The sequence below is a fragment of the Camelina sativa genome, chromosome 3 (genome assembly GCF_000633955.1).
Source record: "Camelina sativa cultivar DH55 chromosome 3, Cs, whole genome shotgun sequence".
Lineage (NCBI taxonomy): Eukaryota > Viridiplantae > Streptophyta > Magnoliopsida > Brassicales > Brassicaceae > Camelina > Camelina sativa.
The window spans coordinates 23061266-23070678 of NC_025687.1; the positions used below are offsets into that span (position 1 = coordinate 23061266).

Genomic DNA, 9413 nt, shown 5'->3' on the forward strand with positions numbered 1-9413 from the left:
CAAGAAATTTTCAAAATGCAACTCTATTGACATATATAGCCAATTGGATCCAAACAACTTAACAAGATGCTTCGAAATGACAAAAAAAAAAAAGAGGGGTTACCAAAGGGGAAGCACTTGCGAATTAAGGAGAATGTTACAGAGGAAGCGATGATAGAGGGTGATAATTCCTTTCATTAGATCGAGGATTATTTCTGAAACGCTCTCTTATCTCTCTCTCTCGTTATGTTTGTGCTTTGATAAGTACAAACGAGAGATACCCAACTAAGGATTTTTGATGGCAAAGCTATGCATAAGAACTACAATCGAACATGGAACAACTCTAAGATTCATCTCATCAGTATCAGGTTCTAAATCAGATATAGAAACGGTTTGCTTCCAAAGAACGTTCAAGCTTTGCTCTGTACCCGTAATTGGTTACATGGTTTTGCAGATTATGAAGGTAACTAAACTCTTAACTTAATAAGTCACTTTTAACTATAAACACTTAACTATTTTCCTTAACAAGTCACTTTTTAATTAATTCACATCTTTAACAGGTAACATAGAGAACAACAATGACATTGGCACAACAGAAGATGCTAGAAAGATAGCGAGTACTTCAGGAGAAGAATGTTGAAGATCAGGAGATTCTATTATGTATTGAATATATGTTGCTTCTGTTGTTTATGGTTCTGTGTTGCCTTATGATCAGGAGATTTATCTATGTAGTAGTACTTTTATTATTTTGAGATTATCATGTTAAGTTTGTTTACAAGTTATACAATAGATTTATCTATGTAGTAATAATAAACGGGTCTAAACGGGCCAAATAAATGGGCAGGGTCTAAACGGGTAGGGTATAAACGGGCAGAGTATAAACGGATCAAAAATGGACAGGGCTTAAATAGACAAGGTCTAAATGGGCAGGGTAGTCCTATTTTAACATCACTAGTTCTGATATAGTAATACTGATATATGTAAATTTTAATTCACACAAACACAACACTGGAATTCATCAAAATTGATAGTCAAACAAAAAGCCATTAAACTTGATAGCTCGAATCTTTATACTATGAAACAATTGAAGCTCAACTGATACCAAACAAGAAATTTTCAAAATGCAACTTAACAAGATGCTTCGAAATGACACAAAAAAAAGAAAGAAGAGGGGTTACCAAAGGGGAAGCACTTACGAAGGAGAAGGTTACAGAGGAAGCGATGGCGGAGGGTGGTAATTCCTAGGGGTGGGCGTTCGGTTTTTTGGTTTGGTTTAGGTTCAGTTTTTTTGGTTTACGGTTTTTTTGGTTTTATAAAAATGGAACCATAAAGAAACCATATGTAATTCGGTTTGGTTACGGTTCAGTTTTTTCGGTTTATGATTTTTTCGGCTTCATCAGAAATGAAACCATATAAAAACCATATGTATCACAGTTTGGTTCGGTTTCAGTTTGGTTCCGGTTTTTAACGGTTATTTCATGCTTTTAAAAAATAAATAGTTGATATACATAACTAAAAATAAGCATAAAAGTAATTATTATGAATATATATAGGTTAGGGAATAGACACTTAGGTTAAGGTTTTGTAATTCGATAGATTAATAGGAGATCAATAATTAAAGCCCAATAAAGAAATAAATTATTGATATTGTTATACAATACAAATTTATAAGCTTGAGAAACTAATTAGTAATTGTATCTAATTATCCTAAATTCTTATAAAAAACCAAAAAAACCATTCGGTTTTACGGTTTTTAACCAAACCAAACATAAACCAAATGGTTAATTTAAATGAAAACCAAACAGATTTTTAAATTTAACCATAATCAAACCAAACCATTTATTTCAGTTTGGTTCGGTTCAGTTTTTTGGATTTCGGTTTTTTGCCCACCCCTAGTAATTCCTTTCATTAGATCGAGGATTATTTCCAAAACGTTGTTTTATCTCTCTCTTTATGCTTGTGCTTTGACTTTTGATGAGTACAAACGAAGAAAACTCAAATCAGTCAAAGCACAATACAACACAAGCTACAAACTGTAACAATTAACATATAGATATATCCTTAATAATGATGAAATACTGTTAAACAAAGATACCTCATAGACAATGATGAAATTATCCTTAATGATATTTCATTTAGCCCACAAAGGTAATCAAACAAAACATCAGAAACTCTGCAAAGGAACAACTGGTTGATCTGACGGCCACGAATAATTAACTTAACACGTGTAGGGATAGGATTGTAAGAAAATGAAAGTCGCTTGATTAAATCTGAGTCGTTTAATTTAGATGACGTGGCGTAAGCATAATAAAGCCACGTATTGCTGACGTGGTAATGGTCGTATCTTATCATTTCCTGGGCAAGACGCCGACGCCGACACCGGAGATTATCCTTTTACCGTCTCACTTTCTCGGTTTCGCTTTTTCGATAAACCCCAAATCACGTCAGAATCTGGAAGGAAACAAGAAGAGCCGTTTATGGTGTTGTAGGAGAACAAAAACTAAAGTTGTCAAGTTAGTTGTGGGTTAGTTGAGAAAAACATCTACTACTCCTCCTCTGTAAATTTGGGAAAATGTTCACGAATTAGTCATACACACACACATATGGATTCACCTCTTTCTTCTTTATTTCTTTTCGTGTCTTGGTTTAAGCTGAGTAACCTCTGTGTTGAAACTTCTAATAAAGCTTAGATTTTTTATCAAATGAAGGATGATCAGAAACAGTTTAGTCGAAGAGGGTCAATCAATTTTTTTGTTGTTCCATTGTCTGTACTAATTGTTTGAAATGATTTTTACCAGGTGAAGTAATCTAAGTAGGTCTTCGAGCTCAACTATGGATGTGCTAGAAGGTCTGGTTAAAGATAGTTCACTTAAATGGTTGCTTGGCAAGCAAAGTTCTTTCGATGAAGATATCGATGAGATTGAGAATTCTCCATCTGCTGGATCCAGTTGGATACCTGAGCTCTCTCCAGTAGCAAATGTGGTTATCCGAAGGTGTTCCAAGTAAGCATCACTCATCTTTAGTTACTTTTCTATCCATAGAATTGAATTGGTTTAAGAAGGTTCAGGTATATGAAAAAAGTTCAAGTCTTGATTAAGATAAGCTAGCTTTTGATATATGTTAATGAAATCATTTTCTTGTGGAATGGATTTGTAGTTTCTATATAGTTATGGGAACGTTTGATGCAGGGTACTTGGTGTATCAGTAAGCGAGCTACAAGATAGTTTCAAACAAGAGGCGTCTGAATCTGTAAAGCAGCCTTCAATGTTTCCAAGAAACTTTCTAGAGTATTGCTGTTTCAGGGCACTTGCACTCTCTGTGGGAGTAACTGGTCATCTAAGTGATAAAGACTTTCGGCGTTTAACTTTTGATATGATGGTTGCTTGGGAGGTCCCTTCTGCTGCTAGCCAGGCATTACTCAGTGTAAGTACTTTTGATTTCTGCATCTGTGATCCATTGAGTCAAGACTTATTTTCAAACATGGAATCAGGTTGATGAAGATCCAACTGTTGGTTTAGAAGCCTTCTCCCGGATTGCTCCAGCAGTTCCTATAATAGCTGATGTGATCATATGTGAGAATCTGTTCGGGATGTTGACTTCTGCCTCAAACAGTGTTCGGCTTCAGTTCTATGTTTATGACAAGTATTTGTATGGACTTGAAAGGTAAGTAAAGCTCTCATCCTTTAGAAACATTCTTCAGAAAAACCTTTGTGAAATCTGTAACCGAGATCATTTTGTAGAGCAATCAAGAAGATGAAGAGCCAGTCCGAGTCATCTTTGCTTTCTGGTGTTCGATCAAAAGGAGAAAAGATTCTCGAGGTCGACGGGACAGTTACTACCCAACCAGTTCTAGAGCATATTGGAATATCGGCATGGCCAGGTATGTTCCTCTCTGTGCAGACAAGGTGTGGAGATTTTGTAAATTCCTATCTATTCGGTTGGTTAGAATTGAGTATTGTTAAATGCATGCAGGTCGCTTGATTCTGACTGATCATTCGCTATATTTCGAGGCTATAAAGGTTGTGTCTTTTGACACACCAAAGCGGTATAGCCTATCTGAAGATCTGAAACAAGTCATTAAACCAGAGTTAACTGGTCCTTGGGGAACTCGGCTTTTCGATAAGGGTGTCTCTTACAAGTCTATTTCACTGTAAGAAATTATTTATTAAGTCAGTTAAAAAAGCTTTTGGTTTCTATCCACTTCTTATTTGACATAATTTGATGGCACTTTTATGTAGACCAGAACCAGTAGTTATGGAGTTCCCAGAGCTTAAGGGCCACACACGACGAGATTACTGGCTCTCTATAATCCTAGAAGTGTTATATGTTCATAGATACATAAAGAAGTTCAAGATCAACACCGGTGTAGCGAAAGATGAAGCTATTTCAAAAGCTGTGCTCGGTATCTTGCGTGTGCAAGCAATTCAAGAACTCGGGTTAACTACCCCTGTACGTTACGAAAATCTTCTCCCGTTCAATCTCTGCGATCAGCTTCCTGGTGGCGATCGTATTCTGGAGACGCTTGCAGAGATGTCTAGTTGTAAAGTTCTGGAGCGGACAAACAAAGCCAAAGACACAGGTAACTTCAGTTACATATTATGCAAATTGTATTTTTTGTGGTCTTATAGAATTATATCTTGATTAAACTTCTTTTAACAGGGACGTTGCAGTCAATGTCGGCATCGGATATGGTTTCGCAATTGGGTTTGGTTTTTGGAGCAACGAGTCCAAAGAGTAATAGTAGTCTTGTGGTAGGTGAGGTGATGGTTGGAGATGTGAACCCATTGGAGAAAGCGGTTAAGCAATCAAGAAAGAACTACGAGAAAGTGGTTCTTGCTCAAGAGACTGTTAATGGAGTCAAAGTCGATGGAATTGACACCAATGCAGCAGTGATGAAGGTAAGGGAAAAAAAAAAACACAACAATTCTAGTAGCATTTCATGCAATAGGAGGACTTAGAGACTGAGGTTTTGTAGGAACTACTACTTCCGGTTATGGAAATGGGGAAATGGCTTTTGTCGTTAGCATATTGGGATGATCCATTGAAGTCTTTTGTTTTCTGTCTCTTCTCTACTTTGATAATTTACAGGTAACGTGTTTTGAAATCTTTTTTTGTGTTTGTTTTTGTTAGTTACAATTATCTGAACAGTTTTGGTCGGATTTGTTTTTGTTTAGGGGATGGATAGGCTTTGTTTGTGCGATTGCGTCTCTCTTTTTAGCGGGTTTCATACTTCTCACGAGATGTTTCAGCAATAGAGAGAAAGCAATGATCGAGCTGAAAGTTATCACACCTCCTCCTATGAACACAATGGAACAGCTTTTAGCGGTCCAAAACGCGATTTCGCAGCTCGAAGAGCTAATCCAAGACGGAAACATTGTTCTACTCAAGTTCCGAGCTTTATTACTCTCTCTTTTCCCACAGGTCTCTCTCTCTCTGAACTTTTCCTCTCTTGTTTACGTTTCTCGAACGTGGTTATTAGCGTTTTTGTAACACTTTTTTGTTAATTGATAAAAACAGGCGAGTGAAAAGTTTGCAGTTGCGGTTGTCATTGCTGCGTTGATGATGGTATTCATGCCTTGTAACTACTTGGTTCTGGTGGTGTTCCTAGAGCTGTTCACCAGATATTCACCACCGCGTAGAGCAAGCACAGAGCGGCTAATGCGGCGGCTTAAAGAGTGGTGGTTCAGCATTCCGGCTGCTCCAGTGGTTCTCGAACAGAACAAAGACGATAACAAGAAAACCAAGTAAAACATTTGAAAACAATGCCTCACCCCCCACGAGAGAACAAGTAAGCGGAGACACGATTTGGTTCACAAGAGAAACTAGGTAATGTGTAAACTGTTTAGTTATATGTATGTTTGTATATTTGTAGTAGAAATATGTTTCGATTACAGAGTACATTTTTATCAACCAGAACGGAAAATGTAAACCTGATAGAAACATAGCTAACGTTCCGTGGTAAAAAACACATTTAACTGAAATAACAGCAGGATACAAAAGTAAAATCATCTTACAAAAAAATATTGTTCTTTTTTTACCGGGGCACAAAATTAAACAAACATGTTTATTCATAATAATCACACAACAAAAGTGAAGCCTCTCTCTCTCCCACTCTACCTGCTCGAGGTTTGCTTACAAAGCAGCAGCATTCTGCGGCTGCTCTGTGTGGAGAGGTTCCTGCAACTCTGGGTTTATTGGAAACAAATGGCATTGTGCGTATTGTGCCATTAACTGATCCACAAGAACTAAAGCCACCATTGCTTCCACCATTGGCACAGCTGCAACAAACCCGGAACCAATATCAAAATCCTTAGTAATAAAGTGAACTATTTCAATGGTTTGAGGTTGGATGTACTTAATCACCTCGTGGAACAACACAAGGATCATGACGGCCACGCGCAATCATTTCGGTTTCTACCTTGTCTCTTGTTACAGTATTTTGCTTCTTCTGCGAGTTGGAAAGAAAACATCAATGATCTCGAGCTGACATTTGCTATGTGCACATGGAAACTGCATGAGTTTTATCATAAACTTACTCCAATTGTTGATGTTGGCTTGAAGGCTACTCTCATGTTTATTATTTCACCATTTGAGATCCCTCCCTATGCAATTTGACCAATATAAGGAATCTCTCAGGAGAAAAAAAACTAGTTTATTGACATATTACATACAAGACTTAACCAACCTGAATTCCACCGGATCGGTTTGTTCTTGTACGTATTCTTCCATTTTCATCGGTATAGAACTCATCATTGTGTTCAAGACCAGTCAAATAGGTACCTGTAGGTTCATTGCGCATGATTTATACCGCTCCAGAGGGTTTTAGATTGGTCAAAGAAGAGCAAAATCTAACAACTTTCTATACCTGCAAAGCCACTTCCAAACTCAAATCCCTTTGTTGCAGGTAACGACATACAAGCTTTCGCTAGCTCTGCTTCAAGTTTATCGAAAACCGGTGTACCGAGCCCCTGCATATAGTAGTTTCAAGAATCAGTCACTAAAGTTCATGCAATCAGCCTACAGGAAGACACACAGATTAAGCTTATGGTAGAGTGAGTTCATACACGTGGAGCATTCCGAACAATGCAGGTCACAACACCACCAACAGAGTTCCCTTTTGTCCTGACAGCATCAATCGCAGCTATCATCTTTTCCGCATACTCAGGATTAGGACATCTAACAATGTTATTTTCTATCTGAAAAACGAACAAAATTAGGTAAGAATATTACTAGAAGAACCTTAATAAGAAGTGGCAACAAAAAAGTAATTACGAAAATGATGATAGTGGTGGATGCAAGTTGCAGAAAATTCACAGCACCAATCAAATCACTAAAATGGGTTTAACTTCCAAGAAGGATCCGCACCTGTTCCAGTGTCAAATTCTCGTGGTCTACCAAATCTTCTGGAAGTACAACTTGGTGGACTTGGGAGACATAGGCAAGAATCTGGAGACACAAAAAAACACAGACAAACATAAGCAAGTCCAGAAGCAAATATATAAGAGTTGCGTGCATCTTTAGAAAATTAGGTTAATTAGTTTTTTTTACTAAGGGACACTCTCGTTGCAATACTAAGACAAAGAGAACAGAGGTGAGAAAGAACAAACAAAACGTCAGAAAGGATATAGAGAGTTCGATGTAAATTGTTTCTTTGAGAGGAATACCATTTGCAAACTCAGAAAGTAAACACACCTCAGTTCCTGCAAATTGCTTCAAAATTTTCTTGGCCAAAGCTCCAGGAGCAACTCTTCCAATGGTCTCTCTAGCTGAAGATCTCCCTCCGCCCTTGAAAAGAATCACACTAAAGGTAAGTTAAGCCGGACAATGCCATTAAACTACATAAAACCTTACCAAGAGAAGTAGCATATAAATAAGTTGGACAAAAGATACCTGCACAGATCTGACACCATACTTCATGTCATAAGTTGCATCAGCATGCGATGGTCTATAGGCAACCGACATTTCACTGTAATCCTGTAAATCCACAGAGTCTATCAAAAAATTAGAGATTCTAACAGCATAAAACCTCCAAGCTTTCTAATCGATTCTGCTTTCTCTAATGCCAATTAAAAACAATCTATCTAACAATATCAAGCTAATTTATATGCATAGAGATGTTCAAAAAACTTACAAGTCCTCTCTGATCAGTGTTTGGCACAAACACATGGATAGGTGTTCCTGTCGTCATTCCTGCATTTTATATATGTTAACAGTCAGAACAATGTTGAGACACTAAATCAAAATTCAAACAATGAAAAGAGAAACTAAACTAGACCTTCGGAGACTCCAGAAGATATCCTGCAGGTATCAGTTTCTTTCCTAGGAGTGGTGATCCTGCTCTGACCAGGTCTCCTGATATACCAAACCAACATGCAAGAACCTCATCAAACGATCATATTTCTAAGATTACATAATAAGAGCTTCGTTCCTGAAAAATACCTCCTATCAAGATCAAATTGCAAATCAGATTCAGAGAGAGGAATCCGAGGAGGACATCCATCAATTATACAACCAACTCCTCCTCCATGTGATTCTCCAAACGTTGAAACTCTGAAATGAGTCCCATATGAGCTTCCAGTAGCTTGTATCTCTGCCAATTTTAAAAACCCAAAAATCGCAAAACTATTAAAAGCTTTGAACTTTTCCATCTCCCCTTGTTGTTCTAATGGAAAAGTGAATCAATTAGAACATCCCTAAAGATTCAAATCACACATCTTTCTTCTTTATGCTTCGAAAACTATTAAATTTTTGAACTTTTAATCTCCCCTTTGTGTTCTAATGGAAATGTGAATCAATTCAATCAACCAGAACTACCCTAAAGATTCAAATTACATATCTTTTTTCTTTACGCTAGATATAGGCAAAGGCTTTCCAAAATAATGGGAGAGAGAGAACTCACGGATGTTCTTCCTGGGTTGGGTACGGATTGAGATCTGAACGGCGGGAGAAGAGAGACGACGGAGCTCCGAGGGAAGAGAAGAAGAACCGGGTTTGGTGGATCCGAGAATGGATTTGGAAGTGAGAGAAGACGCCATGATCAGGATTCGAAAGAGGAGGGATTGAGAAAGGTTTAAAGGAGGAGAGAAATTGGAGTTGGTGGCAAATTTTGGGGGTAGGTGAGTTTAAGCCATCGTATGTATTGGCTTTAATGGCTTCGTTGTGGTCTTCTTCTTCTTCGTTGATGGAAATGGAGGCGCAAATGCAAATGCAAATGCAAAAATCTCTACCTACCAACACTAACCCAAAACGACGAGAGACCATACCAAAATAATTTGTTACGAACTTCATAAATTTCAACCGGAATTGAATCAGATAAAGTTTTGGTTTATCTCCGGTTTTGGTTTACCTTCCAAGTCAAACTTCAAATAAATTATGGAAACTAGAAAAAAGCTGCCTAAATATGCAGATATAAATAATAAATATTAAAATTTTAT

At 37.4% G+C, this 9413-nt stretch overlaps 2 protein-coding genes across 2 annotated transcripts; one reads left to right on the plus strand and one right to left on the minus strand.

Moving 5' to 3' along the window:
• LOC104777801 lies at positions 2353 to 6064 on the plus strand. Its single transcript, XM_010502120.2, has 11 exons — positions 2353 to 2503; positions 2778 to 2981; positions 3168 to 3402; positions 3470 to 3642; positions 3720 to 3859; positions 3952 to 4129; positions 4218 to 4558; positions 4639 to 4877; positions 4955 to 5067; positions 5154 to 5400; positions 5497 to 6064. Exons 2-11 carry the CDS (start codon positions 2812 to 2814, stop codon positions 5725 to 5727), a joined length of 2067 nt encoding a protein of 688 aa, XP_010500422.1. The 5' UTR covers positions 2353 to 2503; positions 2778 to 2811; the 3' UTR covers positions 5728 to 6064.
• Positions 5936 to 9213, minus strand: LOC104777800 (chorismate synthase, chloroplastic). Its single transcript, XM_010502119.1, has 13 exons — positions 8879 to 9213; positions 8419 to 8569; positions 8255 to 8331; positions 8111 to 8169; positions 7870 to 7953; positions 7672 to 7764; positions 7345 to 7425; positions 7044 to 7175; positions 6845 to 6947; positions 6665 to 6759; positions 6516 to 6581; positions 6343 to 6427; positions 5936 to 6257 (listed from the first exon to the last, which is right to left on the minus strand). The coding sequence occupies exons 1-13, from the start codon at positions 9012 to 9014 to the stop codon at positions 6112 to 6114; spliced, it is 1308 nt and encodes a 435-aa protein (XP_010500421.1). The 5' UTR covers positions 9015 to 9213; the 3' UTR covers positions 5936 to 6111.

What these genes read in the sequence shown, in the direction of transcription:
- LOC104777801 (XM_010502120.2), top strand. Translation starts at nt 2,812, where the DNA reads ATGGATGTGCTAGAAGGTCTGGTTAAAGATAGTTCACTTAAATGGTTG. An exon ending in CCAATGCAGCAGTGATGAAG is followed by an intron (nt 4,878 to 4,954) that starts GTAAGGGAAAAA and finishes GAGGTTTTGTAG; the next exon opens with GAACTACTACTTCCGGTTAT. An exon ending in TACTCTCTCTTTTCCCACAG is followed by an intron (nt 5,401 to 5,496) that starts GTCTCTCTCTCT and finishes TGATAAAAACAG; the next exon opens with GCGAGTGAAAAGTTTGCAGT.
- LOC104777800 (XM_010502119.1), bottom strand. Translation starts at nt 9,014, where the DNA reads ATGGCGTCTTCTCTCACTTCCAAATCCATTCTCGGATCCACCAAACCC. An exon ending in CCAACCCAGGAAGAACATCC is followed by an intron (nt 8,570 to 8,878) that starts GTGAGTTCTCTC and finishes TAAAATTGGCAG; the next exon opens with AGATACAAGCTACTGGAAGC. An exon ending in AGAATTTGACACTGGAACAG is followed by an intron (nt 7,176 to 7,344) that starts GTGCGGATCCTT and finishes TTCGTTTTTCAG; the next exon opens with ATAGAAAATAACATTGTTAG.